This window comes from Ovis aries, chromosome 15 (genome assembly GCF_016772045.2).
Source record: "Ovis aries strain OAR_USU_Benz2616 breed Rambouillet chromosome 15, ARS-UI_Ramb_v3.0, whole genome shotgun sequence".
Classification (NCBI taxonomy): Eukaryota; Metazoa; Chordata; class Mammalia; order Artiodactyla; family Bovidae; genus Ovis; species Ovis aries.
This window is the reverse complement of record NC_056068.1, coordinates 47,306,647-47,330,302: the sequence shown is the minus strand read 5'-3', so window position 1 is coordinate 47,330,302 and position 23,656 is coordinate 47,306,647. Positions and strand designations below refer to the sequence as shown.

At 41.1% G+C, this 23,656-nt stretch overlaps 1 protein-coding gene across 1 annotated transcript; it reads left to right on the top strand.

The window, feature by feature from the left end:
- Positions 1 to 16,678: 16,678 nt before the first annotated feature.
- Positions 16,679 to 17,625, top strand: LOC101118638 (olfactory receptor 51Q1). The gene is given in 4 exon segments (XM_012095903.3): positions 16,679 to 16,924; positions 16,926 to 17,049; positions 17,052 to 17,485; positions 17,488 to 17,625. Coding segments are annotated over 4 exon segments (942 nt in total).
- Positions 17,626 to 23,656: the final 6,031 nt, after the last annotated feature.

Below are 23,656 nucleotides of genomic sequence, written 5' to 3'. Positions count from 1 at the left end.
AAGCAACTGAGCCCGTGTGCCACAACTACTGAGCTTGCCTGCTGTAGAACCCATGATCCAAGAAAAAAGAAGCACTTGACTACTGCAGCTAGAGAAAGCCCAAACACCACAGCAAAGGGCCCGAGCACCACAAGGAAGACTCAGCAGAGTTAAATATAAATAAATAAATAAACAGAATAGTATGATCGAACTGTTGGAGAATTCAGAATAGTTGCCATGAAGAAATTCAAAGAGTTATAAGAAAACTCAGAAAAGTAATTTAATAAGCTGAGGAATAAAATTAAAGAACCTGAAAGAATACTTTACCAAAAAGACTGAAACGCTAAAGAAGAGCCAGACAAAAATTCTAGAGCCGAAGAACACATTAAATGGGATGAAGAATTCATTAGAAAGCATTTAAAATAGACCAGATCATAGGAAGACAGAATTAGTGAGCTCATAAATAGAAATCTAGGAATAATACAAGTAGACGAGGAAAGAGAAATAAGATATATTTTTTAAAAATGAGGAAATCCTACAAGAATTACTGGAAACTTTTAGAAAGGGCATCATTAGCATAATGGGTATCCTTTTAGGAGAAGAGAGGGAAAAGGGAGAAGAAATATTATTTAAGAAATAATAGCTGTGAACTTCCCAAACTGGGAGTAAGAACTTGATATACAAGTCTATGAAGTTAAGAGAACATCTAAAGACCTCATTGCAAAAAGATCTTTTCCAGGACAAGAAAATAAAATTGTCAAAATTCAACGCAAAGAAAGAATTTAAAGGCAGCCAGGGCAAAAGGGATGGCAACCTACAAAGGAGCTCCTACTGGACCATCAGCAGATTTTCAGCAGAAACCCAACAGGCCAGAAGGGAGAAGAATGACATTTGCAAAATACTCAAAGATAAAACTTGTCACTCAAGAATACTCTATCCAGCAGAGTTATTACTCAGCTATTATTCAGTTATTATCCAGCAGAGTTAGTATTCCCGCACCAGATATGGCAGGGAAATACTTACCCAAGCAAGAAAAAGCTGAGAGAGTAGATGAACCCTAGACCTTCCTTACAAGAGATGCTAAAAGGAGAATCTACCAGAATCAAACTGGCAAAAATACACAAAACATTCAGCAAGGTGATAAAGAGACAGAACCAGAGAATTACAGAGCTTTTTTTATCCTGTCACTAATCTACTCTTCCTGTATCACAATGTTGTGATAACTTCAGGTGAACAGGAAAGGAACTTAGCCGTACATGTACACGTATCCATTCTCCCCCAAAACCTTCTCTCATCTAGGCTGGCATATAACATTGAGTAGAGTTCCGTGTGCTATACAATGGGTCTCTGGTTATCCACTTTGAACACAGCAGTGTAAAACATCATTTTAATCATCTAATTTTCTTTACTTATTAAACATCCTGACCCAGTGCCTAAAGATTTGAAAAAAAGATAACTTCAAAAAAAGTATTTAAAATAACTGAGTGTTTGAAGTTTGGATAATAATGGCAATATAATAACAATTAGTATTACAGTAGCATCGGGCTGCATCCTCCAGCCTGCAAGCCCTGTACTTGCTGAGTCTCAAGACCAAAGAGAAAGCCCAAAGTCAATGACAGAGACATGTTCAATAGACAGAGGAAACATTATGTGTGTGAAGCAAGGTCCTGGGGCAACTCCCACTGTGTGTAGCAGATAGAAGACAGAACACAGCAGCAGTCTTGCTGTTGGACAGAACTGCCAACAGCAGTGTTGAGGAGCTAGGGAAGCTGTCTGAGGGGTGAAAGTGAGGTGTGTCTGACTCTTTGCGACCCCATGGAGTATAAAGTCCATGGAATTCTCCAGGCCAGAATATTGGAGTAGGTAGACATTCCCTTCTCCAGGGGATCTTTCCAACCCAGGGATCTAACCCAGGTTTCCCACATTGCAAGTGGATTCTTACCAAGAATACTGGAGTGGGTAGCCATTCCCTTCTCCAGCGAATCTTCCCCACCCAGGAATCAAACTGGGATCTCCTGCATTGCAGGTGGATTCTTTACCAGCTGAGCTACCAGGGAAGCCTTAAAGACAGAGCATCCCTAATATTGATTTCTCGATTACCAGAGAAACCAGCAGAGGGGCTAAGGACCTTCATGGGGTAAAATCTTCCCTTTGAAAAACTAGCATGGTGGAGTCATTCTGATCTAAGGATTAGAACAATCACTAACCAGGGCCAGGGGGAAGGAAGTACACAGGTTTTTACTGATTAGGCTCTAAGTTTAAGAGGGAAGATCAGTCATGTGTGTAGAATGTAAGGAAAGTACATTCATGTATGTAGAATGGTTGAGCAGAGGATAATCCAGAGAGAAAGTCTGCTCATACAGGCAACCAATGATTATTTAGTCCATGAAATGTCTTGACAAGTTTCTAAAGCACTTCCCAAATGCAATTATTATCCTTGACAAAGTGAAAATAAAATTAAGTCAAAGGAAGTTTAAGGTCACCAGCCCAAAGTCATATAATTAGCGAGCATTCAAATCAGATTTTGAATTGAAATTTACCTCACTCACAACCACTTAGGGAGAAAAAAGCAATATTTGTACTGTCTTTTAAAAAGTTTTGCTAATTATATTGAAGAGAAGGGTATAAAGTTGTTTGAAAACAAGTCCATTTTGTAAAGAAAAATTCTGATTTTTTTCTAATGTAGACTAAAGGGTTAGCTGATTCTTAATCTCACCTTTAATCATTATACTCCCCCGACTCTAAGTTTATTTATCTTTACAATTAGTGACAAACAAAAAACAACAAAGACATAGAATGTAATAGAATTTCTGGAAAGTTTCTACTTCCCAGACTTTTATATGATAAATACTTCATAAAGAGAATTCCCTCCCAATAGTTTTTCTGTTTTAAAAGAAATCCAGGAGTTGTCTGTCAAAAACATGACTAAAGAAAGCATTTACATAAATCTTTTTTGTTTGCTTCTTTGCTTTGGTTTTGATTTGGATTTTGCTCAGAGAATCAGCTTGAAATCTTTGTGTACTTCTCCTTGTTTCTTACCTAGGCATGATACAGAGCAGTCTATGCCACACAAATCTTTTCTTCTGTCCCTTGGGCTCCTCTAAACAGTGATGTTATTCAGCTCCTTGAGGACTTGTAGGAACCTATATAAATCCTACTCAGCAGGGTAAGAAGTTGTACAGAAAGCTGAAGGCACTGGCAAGAAGACACAGGTAAAATAACACAGTGATAGAATACCAGAAAAATGGGATAGAAGTAAGACTAAAGAGGGAGAGTTATTTCTATGAACTGGACAAGCATGTATTACTATTACTGAACTCGGGTTTCGTTGCTCTTTGCTCAAAAGCCAGTACTCAAGAAACAAGTGTTGCATGGAGAGGGAAGTTCGCTTTATTCTGGAGGCTGACCACCTGGGGAGAAGGTGACTAGACTCACAGCTCAGAATGAACTCTGAAAATTTTACTTTACTGTAAAAGTTTTTAAAGGGAGAAAGAAGTTAGTTGCAGTTAGTAATTTGAGAAAGAGATCAGAGTCTTTGTTATCTTCCACTGTGTGCAGACTTTGTTCTGCACAATAAATCACAGATTTATTGGTGATGAGGGAGGTGTTCCAGGACTCATGCTTAGCATGATGTTGTCATCCTCCACCTGGGTAAGGGCCTTAGTTCCTGCCGAATAACTCAATGATATTTTCATGTTTCTCCCTTGATGAAGAACCACAATCCTGCTTTATCATTGCACTATTGTTTATGATTTCTCCTTTGTTTCTTCAGTCCCTCACTGTTCTGGTTAGCAACTGCTTGAATCTGCCTTTTGGAACTCATGGAAGGTCTTATGATGCTGCCTGAAGTCCATTTCCTACAAACAAGAATCAGAGACATGAAAAGGATTTGTACCCACATGGTGCCCACAGGGTTCTGCTCAGGTTCATTACTAAAGAGATAAGTGAAGGAAGAATAGGGATGACTGAGCTTGGAAGATCATGGTCTACAAATGCATAAAAATTTTACCAAGGCACTGATTACTGAAGGAAATTTTTTATGAGTAACATTATTTTGGGAGGAAGGGCACCAAAGAAAATATTTATTAATGATGAGAAAGCTGCTGGACCTCTGAGTATAGAGAGAGGATAGTAATAAATCTGCAGAGATGTTGGCTTCCATCATCTGGGACTTCTTCCTTTCCTGTTCTCTTCCTGCCTCCCCAATCTACTAGTCTTCATATTAGTTAAGATAACATCTATTATGACCTTCAGTCACTTGGAGATTGCTGAGTACCAATTTTTGCTTTCTGATGGAGGACTGAAATAGCAAGATTTGAGCTTTTCAACTGCAAGATTAGAGAAAGCACAAGAAAGTTTTACCAGCTAAAAAAATAAAGTTTTACCAGCTAGCAATGTTATAAAACAAACTGATGAAATAGTTTATCCAAATAACTGTAGGGGAATAAAATGATTTTTTCCTTTATCCTTCTAGGTTCTTGACAAAACCTCCTCTGTAATAAAAGACAGATTAACAGGGAGAAAGAAACAAGTTTAAGAACATGCATACATCCTGTATACATGAGACACACCAAGGAAAACTGAGTAATTCATAGAAATGGCATAAGCCATCACCTTAAATAACTCTGCACCTAAAGACAAAGAAAGATTACCAGGGGTCTGTTAATAGGTTACAGGAAAGCACAGTAAACAAGATCAGAATACAAGGTCAAAAATGGTTATGGGGCAGAGGATGAAATGGTTAGACAGCATCACAGATTCAATGGACATGAACTTGGGTGAACTCCAGAAGATGATGAGGGACAGGGAGGCATGGGATGCTGCAGTCCAAGGGGTCAAAAAGAGTTGGATATGATTTAGCAACTCAACAACAGCAAAAATTGTTATGTAGATATAGGTCCTAGCCTTGTCTATTGATAAGAGTTTCCAGAGATTTACTCATCCTCCTCTTCTCATACGGAGAGGAAGATACCGTTACAAATGGACTGTCCCTCACAAATGTAAATATCTCTTCCAGAAGTGCAGCTGTTCCAAGCTCACTCTGCTTGCTGTGCTCCAGGCCAATGAATCTGAGAGACAAGGTGTTGAGGCAAGAAAGAGACTTTAACTGGGGAGCCAGCAGACCGAGAGGATGGCAGGCTAGCACTTCAAAATAACCATCTTATTGGGGGCTGGATGCCAGAGTATTTTATAGATCAGAGAGAAAGAAGCAATGAGGAACTAAAGTCAAAAGGCAGAATAAAGAAGGAGATGCAGTGGGGAAGAGAAGTTAAAGGGTCTTCAGTCTTGCAAAACATCTCCAAGGGAATGCCCAGCCTTCTGAAGGGGTGTGCTAATTTCTTCTATTCACAGGTGGGCAGGGACAAGCTATCTCCCAGAGCTGAACAAAGGCTCTTAATTTACAGTCAAGCAGAGGGGCAGGGTCCTTCAGGCAAATCATTGAATACAATCATAATAATAAAAGCAAGTCAAAAAAACAGTTTCTAGCATGTAGTCAAAATTGGCTTCCTCCCTGCAAGATAACTTTTACCCAATTTTCAGAGATTGTACTGTGTCTGCAGTGTGTTTTTTTTTTGTTTGTTTTTAATAAATAATCAGCTCAACAGGCATATTTTGGATAGAATTTTGCTTTCCCGCACATCAATCAATATGAACTTTTAAAGCATTTCTGCAACCTATTGCCTGATGTAAAGGATCCAACTGCTTTATGCACCAAGAGCGTTTTTGCTTTAATCCAACCCTATGAGACTCTTTCCACAGGAATCAGTCAGTTCAGTACAGTACAGTTCAGTCGCTCAGTAGTGTCTGACTCTTTGCGACCCCATGAATCGCAGCACGCCAGGCCTACCTGTCCATCACCAATTCCTGGAGTTCACTCATACTCATGTCCATCAAGTCGGTGATGCCAGCCAGCCATCTCATCCTCTCTCGAACCCTTCTCCTCCTGCCCTCAATCCCTCCCAGCATCACAGTCTTTTCCAATAAGTCAGCTCTTCGCATGAGGTGGCCAATGTACTGGAGTTTCAGCTTCAGCATCATTCCTTCCAAAGAAGACCCAGGGCTGATCTCCTTCAGAATAATGAACTGGTTGGATCTCCTTGCAGTCCAAGGGACTCTCAAGAGTCTTCTCCAACAACATAGTTCAAAAGCATCAATTCTTCGACGCTCAGCTTTCTTCAAAGTCCAACTGTCACATTCATATATGACCACTGGAAAAACCTTGACTAGACAGACCTTTGTTGGGAAAGTAATGTCTCTGCTTTTCAATATGCTATCTAGGTTGGTCATAACTTTTCTTCCAAGGAGTAAGCATCTTTTAATTTCATGGCTGCAATTACCATCTGCAGTCATTTTGGAGCCCAAAAAATAAAGTCTGACACTATTTCCACTGTTTCCCCATCTATTTCCCAAGAAGTTGAAGAATCTAAGCTACGCCATTTTGTTAACAGAAAAACTCCATTTTGTAAGGTTCCAGGAAAAGAGCCTTTGGAAATCCAAAAGCCTTTGGAAATCCAATGACCTCACCCCACTGCCCACGAGCCAGTCAGACCCCAGACCAAAATCTCCTGACTTAACCTAGACAATAGGGACCAATCAAGAACCAACACACAACCCTTCGAAAGAAAGTGACTAATCAGACGTTCCCCTACCTAGAAATCCTTTTTTTCTACGTATACTCCCTATATAAGCAATGTAATCCAAAACCCAGGGCTCCTCCCTATAGCCGCTGCATCTGTATCAGTGGGAGCTCCAGCTCAAGCTTAGTAATAAAAACTCACTTGCTTTTACATTGGATATCAGCTCCCTGGTGGTCATTGGGAGATTTCACAACTTGGGTATAACAAAGTGATGGGACCAGATGCCATGATCTTCGTTTTCTGAATGTTGAGCTTTAAGCCAACTTTTCCTCTCTTCTTTTACTTTCATCAAGAGGCTTTTAGCTCCTCTTCACTTTCTGCCATAAGGGTGGTGTCATCTGTATATCTGAGGTTATTGATATTTCTCTCGGCAATCTAGATTCCAGCTTGTGCTTCTTCCAGCCCAGCGTTTCTCACGATGTACTCTGCATAGAAGTTAAATAAGCAGGGTGACACTATAGAACCTTGATGTACTTGGAACCAGTCTATTGTTCCATGTCCAGTTCTAGCTGTTGTTTCCTGATCTGCATACAGGTTTCTCAAGAGGCAGGTCAGGTGGTCTGGTATTCCCATCTCTTTCAGAATTTTCCACAGTTTATTGTGATCCACACAGTCAAAGGCTTTGGCGTAGTCAATAAAGCAGAAATAGATGTTTTTCTGGAACTCTCTTGCTTTTTCCATGATCCAGTGGACGTTGGCAATTTGATCTCTGGTTCCTCTGCCTTTTCTAAAACCAGCTTGAACATCAGGAAGTTCACAGTTCACGTACTGCTGAAGCCTGGCTTGGAGAATTTTGAGCATTACTTTACTAGCGTGTGAGATGAGTGCAACTGTGTGGTAGTTTGAGCATTCTTTGGCATTGCCTTTCTTTGGGATTGGAATGAAAACTGACCTTTTCCAGTCCTGTGGCCACTGCTGAGTTTTCCAAATTTGCTGGCATATTGAGTGCAGCACTTTCACAGCATCATCTTTCAGGATTTGAAACAGCTCAACTGGAATTCCATCACCTCCACTAGCTTTGTTCGTAGTGATGCTTTCTAAGGCCCACTTAACTTCACATTTCAGGATGTCTGGCTCTAGGTGAGTGATCATACCATCATGATTATCTTGGTGATGAAGATCTTTTTTGTACAGTTCTTCTGTGTATTTCATTGCAGTTTATTCCAGAAAATATTTCTTAATATTTTACTATATGTTATTTTGACAGATATCTGAGCACTGAAGTTTTAAAAATTTAGCTTATCTAATGTCTTTTTCTGACCCCTCTGCCAATATATACCATCCCTAAAAGCTTGTAAAGGGCTTCCTTGGTGGTTCAGATTATAAAGAATCTGCCTGCAATGTGGTAAAGAATCCTGCAACCAGGATTGACCCAGGTTCAATCCCTGAGTCAGGAAGATTCCCCTGGAGAAGGGATTGGCTACCGACCCCAGTATTCTTGCCTGGGGAAATCCATGGACAGAGGATCCTGGCAGGCTACAGTCCATGCAATTGGGTCACAAAGCGTTGGACACCACTGAACAACAAACACTTTCACTTTCACTAAGAGCCTGTAAAAGGTTTTTTTTTTTTTTTTCCCTCAAGATTCCTAGGTTCTGAAGACGGACATCTTTCCTCACTCTGCCACAGTTCCTTCATTTCTTTGTGATTTCATACGCTCAAAAGACCCAATAGGAATTGTTGTCTAAAAAAGAAATGCACAAGGTGAGAGTTATGAGTCAAGTTTTATTTGGGGCAAAAGGAGGACTGTAGTCCAGGAGACAGCAATTTCAGATATCTCTGAGAAACCATAATCTACAGGACTCTAGGGGGCTTTCCTCGGACAGACCCCTCCCCCACTTTCTGCTTTAGCTCCTCTCTGAAGTACCAAGATCACAGTATCAGAGGCACATTTCCTCTATTGTTTCACTGCTGTGAAAACCCCTCACCAAACAGGTGTTAACTACTTGATGACCCTGAGCATATAGCCCTAGACCTATTGGAGCCTGCTGCTGCTAAGTCGCTTCAGTCCTGTCCGACTCTGTGCGACCCCATAGACGGCAACCCACTTGGCTCCTCTGTCCCTGGGATTCTCCAGGCAAGAACACTGGAGTGGGTTGCCATTTCCTTCTCCAATGCATGAAAGTGAAAAGTGAAAGTGAAGTCGCTCAGTCGTGCCCTAAGTACTGCTAAAGTTAACCCCTGTGACTCCACCCTGTTCCTCACCATCAGCCAATCAGAGAATCCTGCACGTCCTGATCCCCTACCCTGCAACACTCCCTTCCTTACCTGGTTCTTAACAGCGCTTTGCTGAAACCGTGTGGGGAGCTTGAGGATTTTTAGGGTTTTAGCTACCCCAGTCTCCTTGCATGGCTCTGCGATAAATCTTTTTTTGCTCCAAACTCTAGCATTTTGGTGTGTTTATCCTCACTGTGCATCAGGCACACAGTGCCTTGCACTAAGGAGTTTTGCAAGTCAACCTAGGAATCCATGTCTGTGGCAGGTTGACCCCGGGCACCGCAGTTGTCCCTTCAGAAGCTACTGAAGCCCATTTCTCTTCAGGGATCTCAGAGGGACCGTCTGCAACAACTGCTGACTGCCCACCGCATGAGGCTGTTTGGAACTGAGAAACATTTGGAGCTTTGGTCCACATTAGTTGTCCTTGGGGATGAGTCACTCCAGCTGGTGCAGGCTGGGAATTCTCTCCACTCCATTTGGACAGCTTCCTTTGTGGGAAGTGAGCTTCTGAGTCTATTGTGAGGCCTCTATCTGAGAGTGAAAATTAAATCTTAGACTACACCTCTGATTTTGCCTGTGTGACTGTAGCTTAGTTCTTGTTTGTAGTTTTGTGTGTATCATTTTAGGTTGTGTTGACTTAAGAAAATGCAGTGTGAGAGTTGCATGTTAAGTTTTATTTGGGACAAAATGAGGACTGCAGCCTAGGAGATAGCACCTCAAGTAGCTCTGAAAAACTGCTCCAGAGAGGCAGGGGGAAATTCAGTGGATATGTGATTTTGGTGAAAGGGGAGTATATGCAGTCAAGCATGTACTTTTTTCAGAAGGTTTCTTCTAGTCATGAGGAACAGTCATCACCATGAAGGACTTTAGCGCTTTTCTAGATATGAGGAGACACAAGAATTGGGTTCTTATATTCAGTTTCTGAGAATATCTAATTTGAAAACCTGTCCGTCCAATTTTTCCTCTAGCACAGAATGCCTCATTTCTTCTCTCCACCCTGAACTCAAGGGGTACTGAAAATCAGCAACTGCAGCAGCGCATGATTTAATCTCTTTAGAGGTAGAGGGCAAGTGCCAATTTGTGATTGACAGGTGAGCCACTTGTGGTCCATTCTCTTTGTGAGCCAAGCCACTCCAGAGCCTCCGTTTGGGAATGAAAGTGAAATTTCCAGCCTTGTCTGATTCTTTGTTGTGTCTTAGTACTTGCATTGGCCAGTTGAGATGTCTTTGGTGAATAAAGGGGCTCTTGTGTGAGAAGACAAGGGTATTCTTCACTATTGCATTGGTTTGAAGGAGGAAACAGAACAGGCTCTATCTTGAAAGCAGGACTCCATCTTAGGCTGGATCATGGACTTTGAGCTATATGCCCAGTATCTAAGGAAACAACATACCAACTGGAAAACCAGGCCCCTGGAAGGAATAGCCCCAGGGCTCTCCATCGCCTAAAAGAATACCCTAATTATCTGTGAAACAGAATAAAATCATACATTCTATTATGCTTATTGGGGTATTACCGCAAGTTATTGATACTTGTCCTCTGTTAACTACCTAGGCTTAAGGCATATGAACCACTGGTTAACTTTTATTGTATCTTTCTTTTTCCTTTGTTCAGACTAGTTTTAGGGAACTTGGGGAGGTGGATTTGGGCTTGTACGCTTAAGGTATATAAGGTTTTCACAAAAACTGGTCGGGGTCCTTGGCTAAGAGAAGACTCTGCCTTGGGCCCGCCAGTGTAATAAACTGCACTCCACTATCTGCATTGTCCTTCTGAGTGAGTTTGTTTCCCGGAACGTGTGGCTACAACAGGTTCGCCTGTGGTGGTGATCTCGGTGAGCAGGAGCAAGCTGCAGCATGGAGCACGATCTAATTCCCCATCTAGGAACTCAATCTGGATAGCTTGGGTGAATAGGAATCCTAGCCACCAGACTAGCAAGGACTAGAGGCTAGAAACTAACTTTCCCTGGATCTTTGCCTCCAGTGAAAAATGCATTTATCATGGAGGCAGAAACTGTAAATGCAGGTACAAAGCTTATTATTAGAGACATAGCACCACAGCATGTGGGATAACATAGAGAAACAATTTGTTTAGTTGAGAGAGGCAAAGGCAGAGATGCACACCCAGAAAGAAAGAGTGTGGGCATCCACTCTGGTGAGGATTTATATAAACATATAAACATATTCGAGAAGGAAATGGCAATCCACTCCAGTATTCTTGCCTGGAGAATATCATGGATAAAAGAGCCTGGCAGGCTACAGTCCATGGGGTCGTAAGAGTTGGACACGACTTAGTGACTAAACCACCACCACCACCATATAAATATATATATTTATATATAGTGACCTATATATAAGTATATAGGTCAGTTCTTCAGGGTCTTTGTCTTCCTTCAGGCCAATTATCTGGTTTCTTTTTCCCACACCTGACCTGCTCTGGGACTCTCCCCTGGGGTGCACATATGCCCCTCAGTCAAGACAAATCAAGTGAAGGCTTCTGGGAGGAACAAGACTTATTATGGCTTGACAGTAATCCCTTGACTTTTGACCCACAAGGAGACTTTCTGCACGTGTGTAGTGTCTCCCTTATCCCAAGAGAAAGAGGAGGGAGAGCCCTTAAACCTTTCCTCAAAGAGGGTTTTGCCCCCTCTTTGTTCTCGCCATTGCTATTACTTTATGGTATTTACAAGACACAAATACTGGCCATTTACTCTGCTTCTGTTGTTACTTCCATTTTGGAGAGCAAACAGAAAGCTAATTATAAATTCCTTAACTGGAGCTCATCTATCTCTTGTCCCAGGAAATGCAATAGGAGGCTAGTTGTAAATATCTAACCTGGAGCCCATCTATTTCCTACATCAATGGAACTTTGGTTTCCCTTTTGAACTAGCCTTGGAGAAGGAAATGGCAATCCACTCCAGCACTCTTGCCTGGAAAATCCCATGGACGGAGGAGCCTGATAGGCTACAGTATATGGGGTTGCAAAGAATCAGACACGACTGAGCAACTTCGCTTCGCTTCAGTCCAAATTGAACATCCTAGATTTGGGAAGGGAGAAGGCAATGGCACCCCACTCCAGTACTGCTGCCTGGAAAATCCCATGGATGGAGGAGCCTGGTAGGCTGCAGTCCATGGGGTCGCTAAGAGTCGGACACCACTGAGCGACTTCACTTTCACTTTTCACTTTCATGCATTGGAGAAGGAAATGGCAACCCTCTCCAGTGTTCTTGCCTGGAGAATCCCAGGGATAGGGGAGCCTGGTGGGCTGCCGTCTATGGGGTCGCACAGGGTCGGACACGACTGAAGCGACTTAGCAGTAGCAGTAGCAGTTGGTCATTCTTCAGCTTCATCTCTGATAGGGCATTGGTTGGGGGTTGCCCCTTTTTGGACTGACTGGGCGTTTGTTGGGAATTTTCCTTTTTTAGGGCTAGGCAATTCTGACCCTGAACAATCATTCTGAATTGCTGTTTGCTTGATATTTGCTAATGGTGATGATGAATAATTAAGTGTGGATGATCAGAGCTCTGGTCATCTTATAGTCCCTTGGGGTAGTTTTGCAAATTTAAGAGATCCTTTAGCTGTGCTCCCTAAATGAAAAAAAATGCCTCAGTGCTTCCTGAAATCTGCAGGGCAAAGGCCTCTAATGGCTTGTCTATTGTATCAGAATGGATCTTTTGCAATTGCTTTTATCTTGCAGGGGGTGCGGAGGGTGGGGGTTAGGGGTGGTATTGTGTGTGAATGGATGTCTCAGTACCCGAGTCCAAATCCCTTACTCTCTTCCTGGTTTTGTTAAGAGTGGCCTGAGAGTGTGAGCAGATGATATGTATTATTGTCTAATACTGTTACTTGGTTTTCTTTCTTTTTTTAAAAAAACTGAGTTGGAAACTGGAAAAAGAGAGTTCCTTGAATATACCTCAAGATGGCTGGGTTTTGTATAAGTAGAAAAAATTTGCATTTTATCCTCCTGTGCCTTTGAGATGTAAATGATCTACCTAGGCCCTCTGGAGCTTATCTGTGTTGCTAGGATCTGAAGAAAACAGGGATGTAGACATAACATTAAATAAAGACCCCTCAAAACTGCTGGGAGTGCTCCCTCAGCCAAAGTTTACATAAGTTTCATAAGAGATCATCAAGAAAAAACAGTAAAACTGTGATTATCTAACAAGCAAATTTAATGCATTCCAACTATTCTTTGTATTTAGTCACTAAGTTGTGTTCGACTGTTGTGACTCCATGGACTGTAGCCTGCCAGGCTCCTCTGTCCTTGGCATTTCCCAGGCAAGAAGACTGGAATGGGTTGCCATTTCCTTCTCCTAGGGATCATTCTGACCCAGGGATAGAACCTGCATCTCCTATGTTGCAGGCAGATTCTTTACCACTGAGCTATATAGGACTTTGCTGTTTCAGTCGCTCAGTTGTGTCTGGCTCTTTGCGACCCCTTGGACTGAGGCATGCCAGGCTTCCTTGTCCTTCAGCGTCTCCTGGAGTTTGCTCAAACTCATGTCCCTTGAGTTGGTGATGTCATCCAACCATCTCGTCCTCTGTTGTCCCCTTCTCTGGCCTTTAATCTTTCCCAGCATCAGGGTCTTTTCCAATTAGTAGTCTCTTCACATCAGGTGGCAAAAGTATTGGACACCTAGAACTTTAAGCACTTGCAATTCAAATATTTAAAATGTTAGACAAAATGAGCTTCAAGTTCATGTGAAAGGGGAAATACTATATTGTTGGTACTTGGTATTAAGGTTAGTTTCTTGATTAATTAGCTCTAAATTATTTGTCTAATTAATTAATTAGGTATTTAGCATCATCAATTTTCATGCTTTCACAAAGTAACATTTTCACTGAGCCTTGGTTTAGTAGAAGATAAAGGAAATCTTGTGATATCTGTTGCAAATCTGTCGGTGAGAAAAATAACTTGGTGTGGTGAATTTTTTGAGTTAATTAAACTATATGAATAATTATGGTCTGAAAATTATCTAAAATAATCTCTCCAGATTTTGGTAAAAATTACTTGCCCTCTTGGTTTTCATTAGATATTAAGGTGTTTAAAAGTTGGGGATTCTAATTTAACAATGTAATTAAAGTTACTAGACATAATAAAACATTTCACTATATAGTAGAAAAGTGGGTTATATATTTTGAGAAAAAATAAGTTATGCATGGTCAGGCTTATTTTAGTTTAAACTTAATTGGGTAAATGGATTTTGTTATTAAAGTAGATTGGTGAAGTGAAGTCACTCAGTCGTGTCCGACTCTTTGCGACCCCATGGACTGTAGCCTACCTGGCTCCTCCATCCATGGGATTTTCCAGGTAAGAGTACTGGAGTGGGGTGCCATTTCCTTCTCCAAGAGAGCTTCCCAACCCAGGGATTGAACCCCGGTCTCCCGCATTGTAGGCAGATGTTTTACCATCTGAGCCACCAGGGAAGCACCACAAGTAGACTGGTACAGGACTAGATTTGGTTCCTTTCTGCCAAAAGAACAAGTTTACTTCAAATGCTGCTTTTGATAATATATTGTGTGAACTTTCTTGCCTTTCAATGATATGATTTTGTTTTGAAATATTCAAAGTGACCTATGATTCTACCAGACCAAATGTTCTTAAAACTTTTTGATGTTTTTGATGAACTTTTTATCCAATTCTGGGTTTCCCAGGTGGCACTAGTGGTAAAGAACCTGCTTGCTGATGCAGGAGAAGTAAGAGACCTGGGTTTAGTAACTGGGTCGGGAAGATCCCCTGGAGGAGGGCATGGCAACCCACTCCAGTATTCTTGCCTGGAGGAGCATACCATGGACAGAGAAGCCTGGCGGGCTACAGTCCATGAGGTCGCAAAGAGTCGTACAGGACTGAGCAACTAACACACACACACTATCCAATTCTAATTAAATTTCTTTTGACTTCAGCTTGCTCTGGGATGCTTCAGAGGGCCCCTAAGTCATGAGATATTCCTTCCCAGGCAAATACTGGAGTGGGTTGCCATTCCCTTCTCCAGGGGATCTTCCAGACCCAGGGATCAAACCCAGGTCTTCCACACTTCAGGCAGATTCTTTTCCATCTGAGCCACCAGGGAAGCTCAGCACACTGAGTGGCTTACCAGGAAGTCTTCACCAGATTTGGGAATGAGCATTCCTAGCACCACGGGATGAAATGGTCATGAAATACCCCCAAAGCCAGGATCAAATTTATAAATACAAAAAGGCCTTGCCAGCTGGAAACCGACACTTGCTCTCTACCTCTACAAGGATTAAATCATGAGCCACTGCAGTTGCTGATCTTGAACATCCCCTGAAAGGAGTTTCAGGGTGGAGATTAGGAATGGGGCACTCTGTGCTCAGGGGTAAAACTGGCAAAACAGGCTCTCAAATAGAAATTTTAAGAAGATTTTTATGAGCCTAAATTATCACATCTTAAAAAGCATTAAAATCACTAATGGTGATGTCTTTTTTAGCCATTTAGGATAGAAATGCATTTGGATATAAAAATGGAGTAGCTGTCAGACTCAGACGTGCCTAGTCATCCTCACAGCTGTGTCTGTTGGAACTGTAACCCAGCAGAACCCTGTAGGTACCTCTATCAAGTGCATGATTAACCTCTTTATCTGAACCTGTATTCTTTTTATGTTCAAAACTTATTCTCCTCTAGATTGAGAATTATCAAAGAAAAAGGGGGAATTTTAACCCAGCAGGAGCCTAAGGGGCTTTCCCAGGACAGGCTTTTCCCCATATCTTCTACTTTAGATATACCTAGATAGAAGTATTTGATGCAATAATGTGACTGATAATGTTAACCCTGTAATATCACCCTGTTCACTCACCCTCAGCCACTCAGAATTGTATACTCACTGATTTCATACCCTGAAACCCCCATCCCTTACTTGGTTTTTAAAAATTCTTAGCTGAATTTCCCCCTGTGCCGGGAGCTCAGGGTGGTGGGTCGGGGGAGGGGAGTGACTGTAGCACAGAAACTTCTCTCCTTGCATGGCCCTGCAATAAATACTTCTCTGCTCCAAACTTCAGTGTTTCCGTCTGTTTGGCCTCACTGCATCAGGCACACAAACTTGCTCTAACAAAACTGTTCCAAAGATGTTGGTATACATACGATCAGTATACATATGATTTTGGTGAAGGGAGAATACATGCAATCAAGCTCATATTTCTTTGTAGATTACTGCTGGTCACCAGGGGCAGAGGTCACTATGAAGAATTTCAGTGCTTTTCTAGATACAAGAAGAGGCAAGAACTGGGCTCATGAAATCTCCTGAAAACATCTAACTATCTGAAGACATGTTCTGCCAGTTTTTCCCAGAACACAGTGTCTCATTCTTGATCTCCACCCTGAACTCCTTTCAAGAGGTGTTCAAGTTCAGCAGCTGCAGTGGCTCATAATTTGATCTTTGCAGAGGTAGAACGCAAATGCCAATTTATAGGTGACAGTATATTGTATTGCTTTTTAACTTTATCAGTCTATGCTCTCTCTTCTCCAAACTTTATTGTATCAAAGAATATCCTATAGTAGTTTTTTCTCTCTAGCTATTCTCTCCAACAGCAATAAAACAGTCCTATACTTTCCTGCTACAAGGGCATAACCACTTTCTGGACAGATAAAAAAGTCCTTGGGTTAAAAAAATGACTGATTTATGCTCTCAACTAGGTGAATGACAAGCTTTGAGCTAAAACAAGCAAAAATAATAAATCATTTGTGAGCTCACTTCCTGTTTATCTCTTTAACCAGATCTCTCTGAACAATACATCACATGATGATTTTACATGGTTGTAGAACTTTAATCTTATGTTTCCCATTTTTCGCAGATTTTGCAACAAACTCTGGTCTTGTGGCTGCCTCCTCCAGTCATGTTTTTGGTTACTAACTCCACCCAAGTCCCCTTCTACTTCATCCTCAGGGGCATCCCTGGCCTTGAGGTCTTCCATACCTGGATTTCCATCCCATTCTGCTGTCTCTACACTATCTCTATTGCAGGCAACACCACCATACTGGCTGTCATCAGCGCAGAGCCCTCTCTGCATGAGCTCATGTACTTGTTTCTCTCCATGTTGGCCCTAACAGACCTGGGACTTAGCCTCACCATTTTGCCTACAACTCATGAGGATCCTCTGCTTCAGTGCCTCAGAAATGAGCTTTGAGGCTTGCTTTATTCAGTTCTTCTTCCTCCATGGATTCTCCTTTATGGAATCTTCTGTGTCGGCCATGTCTTTTGACCACTACTGGCCATTTGCCACCTTCTCCATTATTTTCCCATCCTCACCAAGAAGGCAATCTGCAGAATAGGTCTAGCCATCGTTTGCCACTGGCTTCTGGCTGTTCTCCCTGCATTGTTCCTGTTGAAAAGGCTCCCCTTTTGTGGCTCCCCTCATCTCTCCCACTCCTACAGCCTCCATCAAGACATGGTTCACCTGGTATGTGCTGGCACCACTACAAATAATGGGTATGGATGTGTTGTAGCTCTGCTTATTATCATACTGGACCCCTTGCTCATTGTGCTGTGCTATGCACTCATCCTGAGACACGGCCTCAGAATTGCCTCCCAGGTTGAAAGGCTCCAGGCCCTCAGTAACTGTCTGTCCCACATTTTGGCTGTTTTGGTCCTTTACGTGCCCATGGTGGGTGTGTCCATGACTCACCGCTTTGCCAAGCATGCCCCCCAGCAATTATACACGTCAGTATGGCCAGTGTCTATATACTAGCACCTCCTGTGATGAACCCCATTATCTACAGTGTTAAAACCAAAGAGATCCGTTGCAGGATCTTTGATCTCTTTGCTCATAGACAGTTGGAATAGAGTGTTGAGAAGTGGGCTTTTGGTATTACTCCGTAAAATAATAGTTTGAGAAACTTGAAAAATTATGGTTTGGATGTCTAGTCATATGTGAATCAGGAAGCAGGGCTGGGAATTAAACACAATATTGCATTCACTGGATTTGTAATTCAAGCTAAGTTGAACCACCTGTATGTGGCAGAGCTGCTTCATTTACACGCACTTTTTGCACGCTAAGTTCCTCAACAATTTTATCCTGGAATTGCCAAGCTTCTAGTTCAAGATGTGAAATATGTTATAGAGTGAACTACCTAAGTTAGGTAACCCCTCAAAAGTCCTTCAAATGGGGACATCCTGTTTTTAACAGTGTCTCCTCTTGTGAAGCCCTCCCCTAACATGCACATGAAGCCTCTAAGTTGCTTCCATTTACACTGTTTCTTCTCAGAAAATGCCCTGAGAAGTAATTCTGGGTTCAAAAGAAAATACGAAACAAAACAAAAACTCACTAGGCATCAAATGTGGGGTCTCTCGTGATTCAGTATAAGTTCTAGGGTTTCTCCTTTTCACCTCTCAGCTTCTAAGTGGCAATTATTTCATCTTATATTTTTTAGACTTTAGATGTGTACTGGGACATTAATTTGGGAAATGGGTATTCACAGTGAAAATTTGTTGAGAAGGAGATCAGAAGAACCTTGGAAATAAACCGGCTTCCTCTTATGGGTTCATTCATTCATATACTTTTACTTGCTTTTCTTATTTTTTGGGCTAGGACCTACAGTTCAATGAGGAATGAATGTTGACATGGTCTTTGATATGTTCCCAGTCAAACAGAGAATGTATTCAATATTTAACCATTAAATGCGATGTTAACTGTGTGCTTTTTCTTACTTAGCTTGAGCAGATTGGTATCTCTAATTTATTACTACCATGACTGGATAGTGGATCGTGTAATGCATTTCTGCCTGCATTGACATGAGCATGTGACTTTTATCCTCTTGTTTCTTATTTAGCTCAACTACACTTGCAGTTTTATAACTGCAATATCCTAGTATTTTTTCTGTACTTAAAGCCTATGTTGTTACCTTGAATTTTTTAACATGGTATTTAGTATATATTCATACTTTAAAACACAACTAGTCTTTCTTTTGTGATTCTCTTAAGCCAAAACTTAATCTGTTTTTTGACTGATTATCATTTTTAGTTTTAGTTTGTCAATAAAAATCTATTTCTATTTGTCTTCATCTAGAATTGATGCTTTTGAACTGTGGTGTTGGAGAAGACTCTTGAGAGTCCCTTGGACTGCAAGGAGATCCAACCAGTCCAATCTGAAGTAGATCATCCCTGGGATTTCTTTGGAGGGAATGATGCTGAAGCTGAAACTTCAGTACTTTGGCCACCTCATGTGAAGAGCCGGTTTATTTCCAAGGTTCTTCTGATCTCCTTCTCAACAAATTTTCACTGTGAATACTCATTGGAAAAGACTCTGATGCTGGGAGGGATTAAGGGCAGGAGAAGGGGATGACAGAGGATGAGATGGCCGGATTGGCATCACTGACTCGATGGACGTGAGTCTGAGTGCACTCTGGGAGTTGGAGATGGAAAGGGAGGCCTGGCGCGCTGCAATTCATGGGGTCTCAGAGTCGGACATGACTGAGTGACTGAACTGAACTGAACTGAACTGAGTGCATGTTAAATATAAAGTTATTTTCTTTTATACATTCCATACTTGATATGATGGCTGCTGTGAATTCCTTGTCTATTACATTTAATATCTGGATTATTTTGGAGCTGATCCCCAGAGATTATTTTTCTCTGGAATATGCACCACATTTCTAGTTTCATTTTATGTTGAATACTCTTAAATTGTATATAAAATCCCTCAACCATGTTTCGAATAAGATGTTGAGATTCTGGATTCTGTTTATATCTCTGAAGAATTTGATTGGTTTTTATTCAGATAGTTAACTTATGGAACTCAAATTCTCAATTCACCCCTGCATTTTGAAGGACCTAAAGTCTTTGTTCAGTTTTGTTAGCCTTACATAGGCTGCTTGATACCTATCTCAAACGTGTACAGTTCAGATATTCACTGAGTTTATATGCACAAATTTGTATTCTTCTTCTTGCTCTCTCTTTTACATATATTTTCCTACCACTTTCTAGATAATCTGGCAGCTCTCAAACATTCCTTTTCTTTTTCAAACCAGTAAGTCTGTATGTTGTTTACTGAGTTTTAACTGACCCATCTCCTATCAATAGAGATCTCTGTCAAGCTAAAAGTCATAAAACAAAGAAACTCCCTCAATAATGTTCTCTTTTTCTAGGTAAGTGTAACTTTTCTATAAGTACACTGTAGATTCTCTTTTGTCACTCTCTAGTGCTTTCATAGTTTAAAAAAAAAACACAATTTGTTCAAGGTTTATAATGTTGATCTATGGGTTAGAAGTGTTGTTTGTTAGAATAAATACCTTTAGTCATTGAAATACATAGTCTTATCTGTAGTTGAATTGCTGGATTGTAGGGTATATTGTAATACAAACTGTCATATTGTGTTCAAAGTGGTTGTGACACTGCATCCCCTCATACTTAAGGAAGACGACAATGATGATATGGAGTATGGTGGTTAATGCAGAGATATTCAGATGTATTTTTAGGTATATTATTCAATCAAAGTTGGAGAGGATTCGAGAGAGTGAAGTCACAGTGCTTATATGACAAACACAGCATAGGGGTACTGTTTTCAATGTTGAAAAGAAATTAACTCCCTTATCCAAATGTATTTTCTCTGTCCAATTCTCTTCCTAATTCTTCTACAGATCCAATATCCATCCTTATACTCTTTCTTTGACTCTCTGAACTGACCCAGTTTCCTTGGTTGAGAATTTATTTGTTTGTTTTATAAAGCACTAGATTTATAAGCCTCCAGAAGCCTCTGCACAAACTGGAATCAAGATTGCCCGGACACCAAATGACACCACCCTTATGGCAGAAAGAGAAAAAGAACTTAAGAGCCTCTTGATGAAAGGAAAAGAGGAGAGGGAAAAAATTGGCTTAAAACTTAACATTCAGCTAACTAAGATCATGGCATCCAGTCCCATCACTTCATGGCAAATAGATGGGGAAATGATAGAAAGAGTGAGAGACTTTATTTTTTTGTGGGGGGAGAGGGCTCCAAAATCACTGCAGATGGTGACTGCAGCCATGACATGAAGACACTTACTCCTTGGAAGAAAAGCTATGATCAACCTAGACAGCTTATTAAAACCAGAGACATTACTTTACCAACAAAGATCTGTCTAGTCAAAGCTATGGTTTTTCCGGTAGTCATGTATGGATGTGAGAGTTGGACTATAAAGAAAGCTGAGCGACGAAGAATTGATTCTTTTGAACTGTGGTGTTGGAGAAGACTCTTGAGAGTCCCTTGGAGAGCAAGGAGATCCAACCAGTCTATCCTAAAGGAAATCAGTCCTGAATATCCACTGGAAGGACTGATGCTGAAGCTGAAACTCCAGTACTTTGGCCACCTGATGTGACTCATTGGAAAAGACCCTAGTTCCGGGAAAGATTGAAGGTGGGAGAAGAAGGAGACAATAGAGGATGAAATGGTTGAATGACATCACCGACATGATGGACATGAGTTTGAGCAAGCTTTGGGAGTTGGTGATGGACAGGAAAGCCTGGTGTGCTGCAGTCCATGGGGTCACAAAGAGTCGGACACGGCTGAGTGACTGAACTGAACTGAACTGAACTAAGGCTCTGAATTTAAGCTCTAGTCATTAAATGTCATGCCTAGAGAGGAATCCAGTGAAATATTTCTTCCTTTGGCCTGTGGATATTTTCTCCTTTGAAAAAATCTTAGGCCAAAGTAAGAGTTACTGTGGTTAAAATGTGGTAGTGGAGACAGATTAAATACTAGTCTTGTAAATTTTAGAAAGAAAGAGGAGATAGGAATAATTACTGGCCAGTCCTTCTCAAAGGAGCCATATTTTGTTCATAATACCATAAAAATTGCTGAATTTCATTATGTGATACAGCAATTGTGTTTACATGAAGAAGAGTAGATAGATGTGTTATCATCAAGATGTTCAGTTCAGCTAAATTGTAGTCACATTTACATCTGTAGAACTGTATTTTTCACTCTTTTACACACCTTAGGCATTATTCAGTAAAATAAAGTCCTTATCTGACTTCATGAAACTTTCAGTTGGGGGTGCAGTGTGGGGCTGTATTGGAGATGACTAGTGACAGTGTTAGTAAAGAGCACTATCCCCACTGTGCTTCACTTCTTCAGCTTCCAGCAGGTGGTGGCAGTCGTAAAGAACCCTTCTGCCAATGCAGGAGACATAAAAGACAGGGGTTTGATCCCTGGGTCAGGAAGATCTCCCGGAGGAGGGCATGGCAACCCACTCCATTATTCCTGCCTGGCGAATCCCCATGGACAGAGGAACCTGGCAGGCTACAATCCATAGGGTTGAAAGAGTCAGATATGACTGAAGCGACAGCACACACACATGTATTTTAACTTTCTAACGGGTACACTGACTGAGTTCTCACCTCTAGGAGTACTCCTACTTCTAGCCAGGACTTCCTGAGAAATTCTAGCAGTCATCTTCCCGGAAACATTGAAACATCAGAATTAATCTTCTTTCCACAGTAATAGCCACAGCATTCATAGGTTATGCCACATCTTGAGGTCGAATATCCTCTTGATGTACAGCAGTCATTACAAAACTCTTTCCAGCAATTCTCTTCATGGATACTAGTCTAGTTGAATGAGCCTGGGGGTAGTTCTCAGTTGACAAAACCGCTCTCTCTTAACTGCTTACCTTTCCCTTTATGCCTTAATGTCCCAGGAGGAATCTCATCTGATACAGACAAAATTCCACCTCATCCATACTACACAATCAAAGACACCTTGGATGTCTTATTCCTAATTCTAGCATTATTAATGTTAATACTATTCTCAGTGCATCTTTTAGGAAATTCAAAGTACACTTCAGATAACTCCATCAAAACTTCCCTTCACATCAAACTACATGATACATCTTATTCACCTATGCAATCTTACAGTCCATTCCCAATAATTCAGTGGATGTATGGGCTTTAGTCTTTCCAGTTCTGATTTTAGCAATTATCTCAATACTTTATGCATGTATGCTAAGTTGATGCAGTCATGTTTGTCTCTTTGCGACCCTATGGACTATAGCACTCCAGGCTCCTCCGTCCATGGGATTCTCCAGGCAAGAATACTGAAGTGGGTTGCCATGCACTCCTCCAGGGGATCTTCCCAACCCCAGGTTCAATCCCAACCCAGGGATTGAATTCCTGTCTCTTACATCTCTCCTGCATTGTCAGGCAGGTTCTTTACCATTAGTGCCCACCTGGGAAGCCCCAATACTTTATACATAAAAATAACAAAGCATAACATTTCAATCCCTTAGCCAATGACTATTCTGTGTGCTGGCAGCTGATCTACAAACACTAGCAAGAATTGGAGGACTATTGAGTATTCACTTGTCATCACTGCACAATTAGCATCTATTTTTAAATTTCTCCTATTTCTCATTCTCCACCACTAGCCAGTATCATTGAAAACCACTACCTGAAATGTATTTATATATGTAACCAAATCTTACCACATATTCTTTATCCATTCCTCTGTTAATGGACGTTTACATCACTTGCATGTCCTGGCTTGCAAAGGTTCTACAGTGAAAACTAGAAGTATGGAATCTTTTGGAATTGTGTTTGTCTCTGGGTATATCCCCAGGAGTAGAATTGTTCGATCATATAATTGTTTTATTTTTGGTTTTTTAAAGGAAGCCCTATGCTGTTCTCCATAGTGGCTGTACCAATTTGCATTCCCACCAACGATCTAGGAGTGTTCCCTTTTCTCCACACCTGCTCCAGCATTTATCATTTGTAGATTTTTACTTTTTAATGACCATTCTCTCAGGTGTAAAGTAATGATGGCAGTGATTACATTGTAAACAACTTAGAGCTCTGCCATCTTAATGTTTCTTCCTCAAACCCTCTGTTTAGATTCATCTTTGTG